Below are 16,044 nucleotides of genomic sequence, written 5' to 3'. Positions count from 1 at the left end.
TTACGGAATATTTGACAAAAAGGCAAAAGAAGAAATTGTAGCAGAGAGGGAGAGAAAGAAAGAACAAAGAGAAAAAGAAAAAAAGAAAGAGAGAGAGAGGAAAAGGAGAATGAAGAGAGAGAGAGAGAAGAGAAAAAAAGAACAGAAAGAGAGAAAAAAAAACAAAAAGAGAGAAAAAGAACAAAAGGAGAGAAAAAACAAAGAGAAAAAAAAACAGAAAGAGTGAAAAACAGCATACAGAGAGAAAGGGTAGAGGGAGAGAGAGAAAAACAGCATTGAGAAACAGAGAAAGGGCATAGAGAGAGCAAGCGCATAGAGAGAGGAAGAGCGTAGAGATAACGAGTCTGGAGGGAGCGAGAGAGAAAGATGAGAAGTGAGATAGAAAAAGAAAGCATCGAGAAAGCGAAAAAGAGCATAGCGAAAGACAGAGAAAGAGCATAGTAAGAAAGAAAGTGATTAGAAAGAGAGAGAGAGAAAGAGAGAGAGAGAGAGAGAGAGAGAGAGAAAGTGAGAAAAAGCACAAAGAGAGAAAAATAGCATAAAGAGAGAGAAAGATCATAGAGAGAAACAGCCTTGAGCGATGAAAAGCAAGAGAGGAAGAGAGAAAGAGAAAGCATAGAGAGAGCGAGAAAGAGCATAGAGAAAGACAGAGGAAGAGCATCGAGAGAAGAGAGAAAGAGCATAGAGAGGAAGAAAGAGCATAGAGGGATAGAGCATAGATGAGCATAGAGAGATGGAGACAGAAAGCATAGAGAAAGCGAGAAAGAGCATAGAGAAAGATAGAGAAAGAGTAAAGGAAGAAAAAAAAGCATACAAAGAGAGAACATAGAGAAAGAGAAAGAACATAGAGAGCGAAAGACCAAAGTGAGAAAGAACCTAGAGAAAGAGGGAAATAGAGAACATAGAAAGAGAGATGAAGAGTGAGAAAGAAAGAGAGAGAGCAAAAGCATAAAGAGAGCGGGAAAGAGCATAGAGAAAGACAGAAAGAAAGAGAAAGAGCATCAAGAGAGAGAGAGAGAGAGAGAGAGAGAGAACGCATAAAGAGAGAGAAAGAATAGAGAAAAAGGAAGAGATAGAGAACTTAAAAAGACTACAGAGGATCAATCTATCTTTTTTCTTGTTATGGGAGGAAGTTTTTCGAAATTTTGCCTTTTATAACTCTTCTCTTCTTTTTCTATTTTCTCCAATTTTTCCTCTGCTCTTATCTTTCTTTACATTTTGAATTCATCGGCACTGTATCACTTTTCCCTTTTTTCTCTTGAGTTTTAGCAATGTCACTCAATTTTCTCTCTTTTTCATAGATCTTTTTCGATCTTTTCTTTTTATTTTTTTCTCTTTTAAAAGATTATAGAAAATTTGGAAGATCTAAAAACAAGAAAAAGTTTGAGAGGCAAAAAAGACATTCGAGCTTAAAACGATACCAATAAAATAAGATTAAGAGAAGTGAAACATTAGAAATACAAGAAGGATAAACTACTTATAGAATGAAATTGCAATATAGAAGAAAGCTTTTGCACATTACAAAAAAAAGACCAGAGAAAGAAATTATAAATAAAAGAAGAAAATGGTTAATTTGATGGAAAAAGAATACCGAAAATGGAATGAAAGCTAATAACAGCGCTAGTGACGATGCAAAAAACGGAACAACGCTGGAATAAAAAAAAACCTAAATCCCAAATAGATGCAGTAAAGAGGCTTGGGATAGAATATAAAAGAAGGGACGTAAGCATTTAGCCAAAAGGCAATTATAGAAGAAAGAAAGGACTCTAAGCAAAGGAATAAGATTGAAAAGATTAAAACTGGAAAAAAATTAAAAATTAGTAAAAGAGTTTTGTAGATAGAAATAGAAAGAATGAATGGAACGAAATTGCACAGAACAGAAGCAGACAAGTAGAGGGAAGTAGGATTGATATAAAATATGAAAACCATGCAACGTTGAGAGAGATTGATGAGAAGACGAGTCAGAAAAGGGGAGAAAAAACAAATAGATTAGAGAAAAAATGAGATTGAAAAATTCGATTGTCAAAGAAAAGATGACAACAAAAAAGAAAGTGAAAGAAATAGAACAAGGAAATTTAGGATTGAAAAAAGATAAATATGTAGTAGTTTTTCCTACTAAGCGAAAATAGTGATATTAAAATTCACGAGATAAAAAGGAATGTAAAATGAAAAGACCGCAGAGAAAATAAATTAAGGTTCCAAAAGACTGAAATTAGGTTACGAAAACCACTAATTGAATGGGAAAGAGACTCTTTTAAATATGAGAAAGATTGGTTAGACTAAACAAAGCCTGGATAAAAAGAGACAAATATGTGAACTTTTTATGACTAAACTGACTGACTTTATGGAATAAACAAAGAGGGTACAAAAAAACGGAACATGGGATGGATTAATAGCTAAAAGATGCGCGATATCATCTTGTTGAGTACCTATATGTCTTCGAAAACATTTTCTGTCATGCTGTCTCCTCTAGCAGCAGCACCGCTTTTAATTACAAAATAATCGCATGAATACATGAATCTGAAATTAGCGGTGAAACTGGAGCAGCCTTTCCCAAGCTGGTTTCACATTGTAAGAAAAAAAAGAGCACGCTAAATAGGTAAACCTGTCACCAAGTGACCGATTTGTTGCAAGAATGAAGAATTTTAAACCACAGAGTTGCTGACGGAGCGCAAAAAAAGAAATTCTTTCGTGTCAGCTTCTGGAGCTGGGTCTTACAACCAGGGCCCCGTCAGCATGCGATAATGATAGATCTCACGGAACCGCGCCCCGTCAGCGACGAACGTCCACTCTAATAAAGGGGTTGACGTTCGAGTGCCGGAGTGGAAAAAAGGCGGCCACACACAAACACAAAGGCGAAAAGTTGTAATTTCAGCCGTTTTAGATTCGGATCACGAGACCTCCTTTGCCATCCTGTTGGGGATGTGAAAAATTATGCATCCAACCAATCGCGGTTTTTTTCTTTGTTCTATTAAACGGGTAAGAAAATGATTTTCCCTTGATCCCATCGGGCTGCTTTAGCAGCACATCAGCCGACAGATAGCATCTGTTTAACTTGTACGCGAATATCGTCCAAAATTACCCACCGGGTTGGGGCGCATGCGCCCAGCGGAAGGAAGAAAAAAGTTCTCCATTCAGCGGCGGCGGCGCTTTTGGTTTGTGCAGTTTAATTTGCGGCAAAAAGGAAAAAGTGCACTGTCTATGCATTGTATGCAAATTTATGCGCGTGTTCGTCATCGTCGTCGTCGTGTATGTACTTTCTCGCTTGCTTTTGATTTTCTTAAATCGGGAAGCGAGCAAATATGTAGGTTAAAGAACCTGAGGAAGGAAACCAAGAGAAAAAAAAAAATATATCGCTCGTCTTGACACGAACAACAATGTCGAAAAGAATGTTCACCTCACATAACGGCCGCCGGAGCCGTTCTGCATTGCTAATTAGCAAATTATGAAGCCTAAACTTACCCCGGCTGCCGCCATCTCTAGCGGACACGGTTTGCCTGTGGCAGCCTTTAGCGATCGTTTTAGTTTTCGTTGTGGGACTTTTTTTTAACAGACGAAAAACTCTTCGAACAGCACTCAGTATGACTACTTTTCTAACTTTTTTTTTGCTCGCAAACTATCCACAATCTAAAAACACTAAATTATACTCTACAGTTGAATAAACCGTTTTTAGATTTATGTTACTGCTTTACGTTGCAATGAAATAGCAACGCATTAGCAGAAGTCACATTCCACAGAGTCGTCCCCCAGAAGTGGTTCTTGGCTGCTGCATTATTAAAACCGGAATTTTCAATCATGTTTTGAATCAAAAGCACACACACACATTGTTTGTTTCCCAGTGCATCATTTTATGGGTGTACAACAACTGGATCTTGCCGGCAAACGACTCCAACTGGGGGGATACCACTTAATCGACTGCCAAGCAGCGCAATCCCTTCTTCACCTGAAAAGTGGACTTGCTAAGAAACAAGAAACACTCGCTACACACAGTCGCATCGGGGTTTGGCACGCAACGCGATGATGCAATCCAGCAGCAGCAGCTCCTTTCCGTTCTAGGATGGAACATGACTAAATGAGCGGAAATGAGTTGGGTAAGTACGTATCCCTGCCCTTCGGAGAACTCAGTACCACAACCGCCCGAGGAGGTTGATTTACTACTAAATTAAAATTTAATTGTCGACACTTACCGGGTTGTCTTCTTTAGCTCGTATGGAAAAGAATGCTACTTGTCCTGCCATCGGGTTGCATTCTTTCCCTCGGGCAGAGAGCAGAAAAAAACCGGGCAAGGAAAACTAACATAAGGTTGACGGTGCAGTTGTGAACCCAACTGTCGGTTAAAGTTGCATTAATAATTGATCCGAAGATTGTGGTTGCAGTAAAGTTCAGTGTCCAAATACTATAACCTAGACAGCAACCCAATCTAACAACGGATAAAGAGCTGAGCAGTCCACGTGAGAAAACATAATTGGATGTGGAATGAACCCGAACAAGGTGATTAAATAAATTCCTCTTTGGTTTAATTGTTGGACTCTGTCCGTGCTGCTGCTGCGCTCCGATGATGATGCTCTGATGCACATAAAGAATCATACCTTAAGCTTGTTCAACGACTAATGAATGTTTCCTCTAATAATTGTACCCGGAGTGGCTATTGAAGCGAAGAGGAATTAAACGAACCATTTCTAGAATATCAATTGGGACCTGCCGGGCTGTTGACTCCGTTTGTGTTCGATTGGCAGCAGGTATTAGTCGTTTATTGGTTATGACCGTTCGAGAATGGTGCTGAAAATTAGGAAATATGCTTCGTAATCTGTGGATAAGGGAAGAGGTGTGCATTTGATTCGCTATTTAAAGTAGTCTTGACGGTTACTTATGGTTATTGTGGTGACAATTATTTATTAGTAAAACCAAGATATCTCTAAACGTGTGACTTTAAAAATATTTTCACTTTCCCATAGCGCTCTATTGGACATTTTTTGACACATTTTTACAGCCAAAACGGTCAAAAGTTGTACCTAAGTAAAAATTTTGTTTTTCCAAAAAAATGTCCAGCGAAAAAAAAAATAAAAAAAAGGTTTCCAAAATTTATAACTTCAATTTTATTTCTCCGTGATCGGACAGTTCCCAATGTTTAGACATTATTTGGTAGTTTTTGTAAAAAAATAGATTTTTAAAAAATGAGCTATTCTAGATAATTATTTACTAATTTTTCTTTTACCTTTTATTCAACAAATAAATAATTTTTTTAAAGTGTTTTTTTTTTTTTTCAAACGAAATTAGTATCTAAAACTTTGCGGAAGACGTCAGACCAATCAAATAAGCCGTTGTGGCCCTAAAAATATAGCCAAATCAAGAATGGTCGATGAAATTGGTTGCAAGTTTTTTTTACACTGAAGTCGCTTTTTACGCGGGGGACACGTGCCGCGTAAAAAAACGCGTGAAAAAACCGCTTAAATTCCGGAATCCGCGCAAAAAAATCGCGTAGATTCCGTAAAAAAACACGTAAATTCCGGAATCCACGTAAAAAAACAGCTTTAATTCTGCAATCCGAGTGAAGAGAAACCGAAATCCGCGCAAAAAAAACCGCGTAAATTCCGGAATCCGCGTAAAAAAAAGCGCGTAAATTCTGGAATCCGCGTAAAAAAGCCTAAAAAACCGTGTAAAAAACGCGTAAAAAGCAACCTTAGTGTATCTCTATCAAATAAACATAAAAATGGCAGCTTAAAACATGGAAGCTGTGGTTATGTCACAAGTAAAGTACAGGAAAATCCCATAAGCGCACCAAGCGTATTATTGGCATGGTTTACGGAAAAAGTCCCAAGTAAGTTGACTAATAACTTTGGAGGTGGAAGTCTCATGGGGTGAGTTGCGTTTTCAATAAAACGGAAGTCTCCTATTTGTATTTGTCTGTATTTCATCTGACATGAGTGGTGTCTCAATGAATAAATAAAAATTTACAAAATGTTCGAACGTGAAATCTTATTTCTAAAACGACTAGAAGTTTCACTGAAGTCGTAGTGATCCTCTACAAGCATGGAAGTCCGAATCATCGAGGGTATCGCTGCATCATATGCATAGGCAGTACGATGGAATCTTTCCTGCAGCAGTGACCGGTACCGGAGAGGACGTTGAGCCACACGGAAATCCAGCATGGAAAGTAGTCGAGGGGAGTTAACTTCTCCATTGAGCAACTTCGCGACGAACAACGCCTGTTGAATTTTACGCCTTTTTTCAAATGTGTCCATGTTTAAAAGTTTGCATCTGTTTTCATATTCAGGAAGAGGTAGAGGATTTCGCCAAGGAAGGTGACGTAAGGCCAGTCGGATAAATCTTCGCTGAACGCCTTCAATTCTATCGATCCAGCACGAATCAACAGGATTCCAGACAATGCAAGCGGTCGCCAGAATTGGTCTCACCAACGCACAATACAAGGACTTCAAACAGTATGGATCATTGAAGCCTTTGGCAACTTTCGAAATGAACCAAGTTGTCGATTGGCCTTGGCAATTATCGTGATGTAGTGGTTGTTGAATGACAGTATTGAATCCAGAACGACTCCCAAGTCATTCATTTTCTCAACCCTTCGGAGTGAAGTCCCGTAATGCAGTAGTCAAATATAATCTTTTTTTTTGAGCGATGGAATGTCATGACGGAGCATTTTGGTACGCTCACGATTAGTTTGTTGCGAAAGCACCAATCCGTGAACAGATTCAGCTGATTTTGCAAACAGTGGCAGTCTGCAATTGAACGAATCACCAAATATATTTTCAAGTCATCGGCGTAAATGAGTTTGCAACCCAGACGCAATTTCGAAGCATCGTCGTTGAAAAAAAGCGTAAACAACAACGGACCTAAGTTGCTGCCTTGGAGCACTCGAAGATACACTGGAGTCAACTTTGACACGAAGTTTACGACCAGTCAGATAAGATCTAATCCACGATAACAGCCTCGAAGAAGACAGTTTGGCCAACAGTATGTTTTGATCGATTTTGTCGAAAGCCGCCTTCCAATCTGTGTAGATTACATCCACTTGAGTTTTGTTCTCCATTGCAGTCATACAGGTTCTGGTGAAATCCAACAAATTCGTGGTAACAGATCTCCCAGGCATGAAACCGTGCTGATCATTAGGGATGTAGCTTATAGACTGGCTACGGATCACATCACTGACGATTATTTCGAATAGCTTTGACGCTGTTGATAAGCTTGTTATGCCTCGATAATTTTTTACGTTTCTCTTGTCGCCAGATTTGAACACGGGAAACATAAACGATTGCTTCCAAACTTTGGGAAAAACTCCATCATTGAGGGAGCGGGTGAAAATGGCTGCGAGTAGCGCAGCAAAATCAAAAGCACAGCGACAGAACATCACCGACGGTATACCGTCAGGTCCCGGAGAATTTTAACTTTTCAGCTTTTCCGCAGCAGAGATAACCATTGCAGGAGTAACCACAAACGATGTTAGATTAAAGCAGTCCATAAGAACGTCTGATGCAGCAGACTCAGCTTCGAGTTCAGAGGCAGGAGTTTCGTCGAACACAGGTGCAAAAAAATTAGCGAAGAGCTCGCAAGTTTCGCAGAAGATTTCGCTTCAACGTCATCCAAGACCACGTTGCACGGCACAGTCGAATTTTTTCGTTTACTGTTAACGAATTTCCAGATACTTCTCGGGTTACGTCGAAGGTTAAACTGCATTTCCATGACATAAGCTTTGTATAAAGCCGAGTTCAGCTTTCGATACGCATTGCTGGTGCGCTGGAAACCAATTTTGCTGTAAGTAGATCATAGCACGCGACGCTTTCGTTAGCAAGCCTTTCTTTCGCGTTTAAGTTCACGTAGGAGTGGGGTACTCCAGACTGGCGAAAAAGGCCGTCTCTTTGATGGAACGTTTATTTGCAACCACTGCTGAACAATCGAACAGAAACTGGTAGCCATACCATTGACTTTCTGGCAAGCATTTGGGCAAGTCCAGTCAACATTAGTTATGGCACTATTTCGACCAGGATGAACTCCGACAGTTATGTAGAGCTCCTGGACAGTGTTTTAGTGCAGAAGACATTATGGACAATTTTATCTTCCAAGATAATGTTGCCATCCACGTAAGTAAAAAATCATTGTCATGGTTTTTCGAAAAATCTCAATCCCATCGAAAACCTCTGGGAAATCCTGGTGAGACGACTCTTCAGTGGTGGGCTGCAATTCGGAACGGTTCGTGAGTTGGAGAGATAAGTAAGAAACGAGTAGAATGAAATTCCACAAGAAATGTTTGATAATTTAATTGACTCGATGGATGCCAAACTGTATTAATGAAACTTTTCTAAATAATTCTACCTTAAAACACGTTTTTTCATTTCAAATTACTGTAGAGAATAGAATTGGGACATTTTTTGGGAAAATTGATTTTCAAAACTTATTTGAATCCCATGAAAACATTTTGAAAATACATATCCACTTTACAGCCAAAATACATACGCGCGCTCAATCCAATGAGCATGACTCCACACAATATTATCAAAAAATGCTTTTAATTGAGAATAATTTCCAAGAAGAGTTTTTAATATACTTTGGATGGGCAAAAACTATTTATATAAAAGACAAGTTTTGTATGTATGTATGTTAGTATGTATGTTCCAGTAGAACTATTGAATGCCTGAACCGACTTCACTAATCCTCCTTTGATAAAGGAGGTTGTCATAGACTTATTTTAAAGGTGGACGGACAACCCCTGAAAAAGGAAGGAGTCAAGTATCATGATTTTTCGTGCATTATGGAAACTTTTAGAATTATTTCGATGACTTTCGGGGCTTTCTGTAATGTCTCGAGACCAGAAGTTGTTTTCCGGAGACCGGAACATGATGTCTGATGCCATTTTCAAATCAAATATGGTGACTTCCGGTTTCTGGAAAGTAGTATGAAACTGTGGAAAACATTCATAAATCCCCCAAAAAGTGGTATTTCAGGAACCAGGATGACGCTTAGGTACCGGAAATCGGTGTCTAACGACATTTTGAAATTCAAGATCTAAAAAGCTGTTAAAAGCCAATGCTTTCTCAAGAAATGGTTTATATTCAAAGTGAAAAGACTTTTTTCGGCACCTGCATACAAAATCTAAAAATTGGCTTTTCTGCATTACGTAGTTTATGGATGCCACCTAAGAGCCTCTTATTACAAAAGTTCACATCAATGGACAACGTAATTCTAAGTCCCTAACAAAAAAGAGCCTCTGAAATCTATGTTAATATAAGGAGAGATGAAAAAGTGTTACGAAAAGTAAGTGAATGGGAGGGAAATAAGTAGGTTGAGTGCCGATTGAGAATAGAAAGTGCTCTGAATTAACATTTGGTGGGTCGAGCTTCGTAGCCGCAAGGTTACAGAGTCCGCTTTGACAAGCGAATGGTGATAGGTTCGAATCTTTGTAGAACCAAACCATTCGTTCGCAAAAAGGACCTTAAGTATGGGCTTATTCTCAGGCTCTTCCACCAAAAACCTTCTCTCCAGATTTAATAACCTCTCGTCTAAAGCTTCGATAATATCATAGACTATAGCACGTCTACGCTGTTAGAGTGATAGCTTGCAGGAGGATATGATAGAATCGATAAGGAAGAAAGTAGGTTACTAAATCTGAATGAGAAAATAAAAAGTACTATAACTATAAAAAAACAGAAATGTGCAAACAGCAAAAACGTCCGGACAATGCCACAATAGATCGAACAACTACTGGTCGTAGTGGGGTCCACACAAAAAAAACAGTTGGTGGACCGTAGGGATGTGATGAGGAATGGGAGAAAAGGTGATAGAATTAATGGGTTAGGTTGAGCAACCAAGTAGAAGAGAGATAACAAGAATAAGAGAGGGATACAAACAAAGATAAAGAGAAACGGAAAAAGAGACGCACATGGAATAAAAACAAAAGAAAAAAATCAGGGAGCAGAAGCGACACCCAGAGGAAGAATTAGAGAATGTGTTAGAGTTGATATGAAAATAATTGAAACCTAATTTTGATCACAAGAGAGAGACGAAAAGAGAGATGACAGGATTTTTGTGGATGACCCTCTATATACCACGCAACGAAATTCAATAGGAACAACAATTCTCGAGTTCAACCAGTCCTCAGTACAGGGCATGACTAAACAACATGCTCTATGTCGTGATAACCTTCACCACAGGCACAGCACGAGCTGATATTAAATCCCGAGCAAGATCGGGTACTCAGCTAGTATAAACATGCTTGTCTTTTCTCCTCAGAAAATCTCTAGAGTGCAGGAGAACATACTTGCACTGCGAAAACAACTGCTCTCACACTGAAGAGCAAATCAACGCACATGCTTGGAGAGAACGACGGACGATTTTTATCTGGTGAGCTCCCAGAAAGCACCGCGGTGAAATCTGAAATCTCTCTCTTACGAGACAATGGAATGTGGTGTACTTTCTCACACGTATGAACATTACGCACAATTATAACACAGAAGAGCTATCTGCGGTGCTTTTTACAATTCGATTCTTGGGCATGGCAGAAGAGAAAAAGAGATTGGAAGAAAAAAAATAGACTGCGTTGCTCGTGCCGGTCGAGTTTACTTATATCGAATTCGTTTTCGCGGTGTAGCTACACGAGGACTACACTTTCACCCGGTAGGTTTTTTTTTACTTTCCTAACTACTCGCCAGTGAACACTGTGGTGTACTTCTGCGTATTCTCTGTAGAGTGATTCACCCCGCTTGTTTCTATCAGATGTGGGGTTAGCTGGAAGTGTGTTTGTCTCTCTGTAAGTTGGTTGAGACACTTTGAAGTGGAGACAGAAGCAAGAAGTGGTGAAAGCTTTGTTACACGCAGGCACATACTAAAAGGGAAGTGCGCGGTGAATTTTTCTCCGCTCTTGTCACATAGTGAGGAGAATAACAAGCATGAGTATAAATATAAATGAAAGATTCTTGCATATATTTTGGTCACGGTAGGTTTGGTAGGTCACGGCTCGCTAAGACATCACGGAACAGCCGGCTGCCTACCTTCGGTCTCAAAGGAAGTTTTTAGTTTAGACCTGGCGTCACGGTGTACAGGGGATGACCAAACAACATGCTCTATGTCGTGATAACCTTCACCACGGGCACAGATACCACTTTCCCCGAGCCTAAAACGACGGAGATGCGCGTCAAATCTATGGTGTTTGGACATAAGCCAGGACATCACGCAAATGAAATCTCGACCCACATCCAACTCCTTGAACCACGGGCTCGTCGGGGATAATGGAGATAATGGAATGTAACCACCTTCCCAGTTTCCCTCTGGTCCAAGAACTTTGCCAACTGATGATCGTATTCTAACGTACAAGTGCGAAAAATTCATTAAAAACAATTGGTCTTTCATAAATTTCACCATTTGCAGTGCCCAATTCAGCCAAAGAGTCCGCTTTCTCACTGCCCGGTATCGAGCAGTGAGAAGGGACCCACACTAAAGTAATATGAGAAGATTTTTCGGATAAAGCACTCGAATGTTCCCGAATTTTCCCCAGGAAGTACGGAGAGAGTTTACCGTCTTTCATCGATCGGAGAGCCTCAATGGAACTGAGACTGTCCGTAAAGCATTTGCAGTTGATTACGCAATTCCGGTGCCGGAATTACACATCTTGGAAGGCATCTGGTCATTTTAGGCTTTTTTTTCCAGAATTTTAAATGGAGTCTATGATCAGTTTCTGGTTTCTGGGTATCGTTCCTGTTTCGATTAGCCATTCTACAGAAGAACACACCTCAGAAGCGAAGCAAAAAATATCAATAAGGTTAACTACGTCACGGAATTTCACATTTTTGTATTAGATATGTATAGTAAAGCTGCACTGGGTACTTAATTATTATTATTTTACACAAATAAGGGCTAGAGATTAGCAGACTGTAATTTTCATTTCTGAGTACCCTATTCCCTAATATCCGCGCATATGCAGTTATCGAAATATGACAATTGACAACATATAAAAACGAGTAATCGTACTTGCGAAACCCTTCAATTCAAAGCATCGTACACTTTGGTTTGGTTTTATTCTTTTGTTCAAGCAAAGAGATCTCAAATGAATGTTGGAATGAACATGGGCACCAATGTTACGAAATCAACCACGCGACGCCTCTGATACACTCAAAACTTTTCCTTGTTACTTTAAAAGCAGTAACTAAAAATTCTGCCTTTCGTAAAAGATTTTTTTCTTGGGAAGTAGCAATATTCTTCTTCAGTCAAGTTACAACACATACTGTCATGTGTTTTGCATATGTTATGAGATCACGAGTATGACAACTTGTTCCTTTGAAGCAATAACAAAAAAGGTTCCCTTTTATAATGATTTCATTACTTAGAAAGTAATGAAATTCATCTCCAGTCAACGAACAACACATACTGTCGCATATTTTACACATGTTGCTAGTTTCTTTCATCTGTGTGCGGGTATAGTTTGTTCGTCATACGCGTTCGAAGTAGAGAGAAAATATGACAAGAGTTGCCGGGTATACTTTTTTCTCCCTCATACAACGTTGCTAATTACAAATACTTTTTCGTATGCGTGGTATAAGGTAGGTATGCTATGCAATTCCACAACGATAGGACAACCATTGAAATCTACGTAGCGATTCATTTTCTGAAATCAACTTGTAATCATTTTCTTCGTGTTCACATTGTTTATTGTATACAACACATTTTAGACATTCCAGAAGCGTTTCAGAAGGTGGTTTATGACCGGAAAAAATCTTAAAAAATGATACCAAATTATGCTTGGAATCACCTTTACGAAAAATATTATTTGAAAAGTAGAAAATATAAAAGAATAATATAAATGGTTTTACAGGGTAAGACTGAATAAAACGATCGAACACCAATCAAAAAGAGGGAAAATCCCTAAATTTTACCAAAAACAAGCTCTCTGAACAGTAGAAACACTAGAAAAATCAAAGTAACGGGAAAATTACACTGGTCGACAAAAACGAAGAAAATGCTGCCCGAATGCTCAAAATAGTTGCCCTTGCAAGATTACAGTTTTTTAACCAAATCAAATTTCCAATTTGAGCTTTGGAACCATACCTGTGTTGACCAGTGTTATTTAAGAATTGTTGTAACAATCGTCACGCAAGTTCAGGATCACAGTAAACAATAAAATAGTGCAATTATAATTTGTTAACAACCAGACGGAGAAATAAATAAACAAAAAAAAATTTGAATTGAGCGAAAAACAAAAACTTTAAAAATATGCTTAGATTCACTAAATAAATGTGCTAAAACCACGAACTAAAAGAAATCCGAATAAGGTTTAGAATTGTTGAAAAACGCAGTTCCAGAGATCAGACAAATTTAGACGAATAGTCAAACAAAATATGCTTAGTCCCGTCATGATTACAAATTGAACTTGTGTATTTAAAAATCTATTATTTTTAGGGTCTTTTTATTTTCGCAATACTTTAACTACTGCATAATTTTTAGACTCATATAAAAAAAAACTTTGGAAAGTAACATGCAGCCATTGAAGTAGTAACCATTGAGAAAATAATAACACTTAACAATTCTACCATTAACTAGTACCGGAACGCCTTTTCCCGACAGACCAGGAAACTCATCAATCGGGGCCCAAAAGTGGTATAACCACACAAGAATCTAAAACACAACCCCGTCTGATATCCGGTCGGTGTGGAAAATCTCTCTCCATACCACACATTCTATACTCCCTAATCAAACGCCATACGGATAGTGTCTGGATCTTCACCCCGCCAAAAGTAGGCCCGCGGAATACAAAACAGCGAGGCACACCCGTTTTTTGGGCCCAACCGAGTGCGCTTCGTTCGTTCGTTCGTGATGCAGCGCGGCGTAATTTCGGCATGCATACATTATGCAGCAATGTTATTACACGTTTCAGTTGCCGTTGCTCCTCTCTGCTGCAGGAAAGCCAACCTGAGCACTTGTGGGACGCCCGCAATTTTCCAGAAACAAACTTTTCCGTGTAGTTTATCATCCAACCTTTTCAACGCCCGCCCCAGCCAGGGTGGGAGGGAAAAAGTTTTCACTTCAAATGTGCAAATTATGTGTTTCGAACCGAAGCTGGCTGGTGGCGCGAATTTGCCGCGTTCTAACTATTTCAGTAAGTTTTCGCGAGTTGTGTTTTTTCTCCTGTTTCAAAGCTAATAGGATACTGTTTTATGATTTATTATAATTTCGAGGGAACCAATAACAGTACTTATGGCTTCGGCGGCTCAGTTTGCCTGCCAGCCGGAATTGACAAATTGAAAAAAATTGGTTTGTTTTGTTTAAAAGAACCGGCTATGGATTACATTTTTCCAACGTTTTTCGAGGAAAGGAAGTTTCCTTCCAATTAACCCATTTGAGGCGCTGGCTATTATTACCAGGTGAAAAAAAACGCAACACGAAAAATTAGCCGGTCAACGGTGGCACGAAATCACGCTATTAGGCGGTCCCCGCCCATCAATCCATAACCAACCGTTTAGGGTGCTGAACATGCATTATTGGCGGAAGTCAGTCAGCGCACTTCAAAATTTATTCATAGAGCAAACACGGACGGACGGACGAACGCGTTCGGGTTCTGCTCAGGAATGTGAGTTTGTCACGGTAACAATGCGGCCATGCCATCACGGGTGGTAGCCAATATTTTTTATCTCAACATTTGTTTGTTTGTTCGTTTGTAGGCCTGGGAACTCAATATCGATTGCAGCCTTATAATCCGAAGGTAATCATCAATGAGGGATTTCACATATAAACTTGTCCATGGAGTTGGCAAAATCCCAATAAAAAAAATTATTTAAATTGACTCCAGAACCACAAGAACCGTATTTAAAATTAAACAGAATCACCGATAATGCATTAGAGCACATAAAAAAATGTATGAGAATATTTTAAACTGACGCAGAATAACTGAACAACGATTTCAAAAATTGACTAATTTCTTGGTTTGAATTGATCTGAGTTCAATTTGTATTAATTTTAAATTCTTCTGCCCTTCAGCGTTTATTTATTGATTTTTTTTTTAATATTCCAACCTCACATAGTTGTTAGTAACCGATGTTACCGAATTCACAAACTTTCTCATGATTCTGAAAGGGTACTGTGGCTCCATTTAATACTAACCAAATATAGGCATATTCACACTAACCTGCATTGATTGTCGACAGCTGCGAAACGCCGCCTAGTAGCAGCACCAGCACCCAAGCTGATAGCACTCGACCCCCGCTAATGGGGACCAATCTGGAACAGCACCGTCTAACGTCGCCGCGGTTGCATGCCATTGTTTCCTGCCCGGCAATTTCTCGACCCAACCGCTGCAGCAGTCGTTCGTGTGCTTCCATACTTCGATTGGTTATTGCTGCTGCATCACTTTTTCCATTCGGATTCGGATCGGATGATATTCTTCTTCTTTTTTTCGTTCACAAAAAAAAAACTACGCCTCAAACGCGCAACTGGCGAAAATTCTGAACCCCACTCCTGATGAGTTGGACAACGACGACGCTGCTGTTATCACTCTTATCGCGCGACGAAGGGGATTGAGAAATCCTCACACCGAACAGAACCACACACACACGCTCTTCGCACCTCCAATATTTGTAGTAGATAAGCACGAAACCAACAATGCTTGCGCTTTGTTGTTCAAACACACTTCACTGGTACTTTTTTCTATTTTTTTTCCTCTGCTAGCAATGTGTACTTAGCTCGGGGTATTACTAATCAACTCTTTTTTTTTATTTTCGTTGCAGTAAAATGCTCACTTGAAAGAAGATTTACACGCACACACAATTTACTGTTGATTATTATTCATCTTCGCCGTTGCTTCATCTGCTTGCTCTGGAACGAGAAGAAAAAAAAACACAGAAAAATAGAGCGATTAATTAGTGTACCAAGCGCGGTATCTTGAGTACCAACTGAGGGCACTCTTTCGGGGCTGGAAGTAGCAATGAACGTATTAAGATTATTTTATATGGCACGGGCACATGACAGTGCATTCGGTGTGGTGCGTTATTCTACCTTGTGGATGTTCTTGCTTGTTGAGGAGAGACAATTTGCTTTCAATTGAAATGGCGA

At 39.3% G+C, this 16,044-nt stretch overlaps 1 protein-coding gene across 10 annotated transcripts in view; it reads right to left on the bottom strand.

The window, feature by feature from the left end:
- Positions 1-16,044, bottom strand: part of LOC129717064 (protein sidekick) — a 219,912-nt gene that overhangs the window by 197,832 nt on the left and 6,036 nt on the right. For all 10 annotated transcript variants that reach the window (XM_055666931.1, XM_055667013.1, XM_055666975.1 and 7 more), the window contains exon 2: positions 15,122-15,807. In XM_055666931.1, the coding sequence (XP_055522906.1) occupies positions 15,122-15,314 (193 nt within the window). In that variant the 5' untranslated portion in view covers positions 15,315-15,807. The remainder of the gene's footprint in view (positions 1-15,121; positions 15,808-16,044) is intronic.

Source organism: Wyeomyia smithii, chromosome 1 (assembly GCF_029784165.1).
Source record: "Wyeomyia smithii strain HCP4-BCI-WySm-NY-G18 chromosome 1, ASM2978416v1, whole genome shotgun sequence".
NCBI lineage: Eukaryota > Metazoa > Arthropoda > Insecta > Diptera > Culicidae > Wyeomyia > Wyeomyia smithii.
This window is presented reverse-complemented; position numbering and strand designations above follow the sequence as displayed.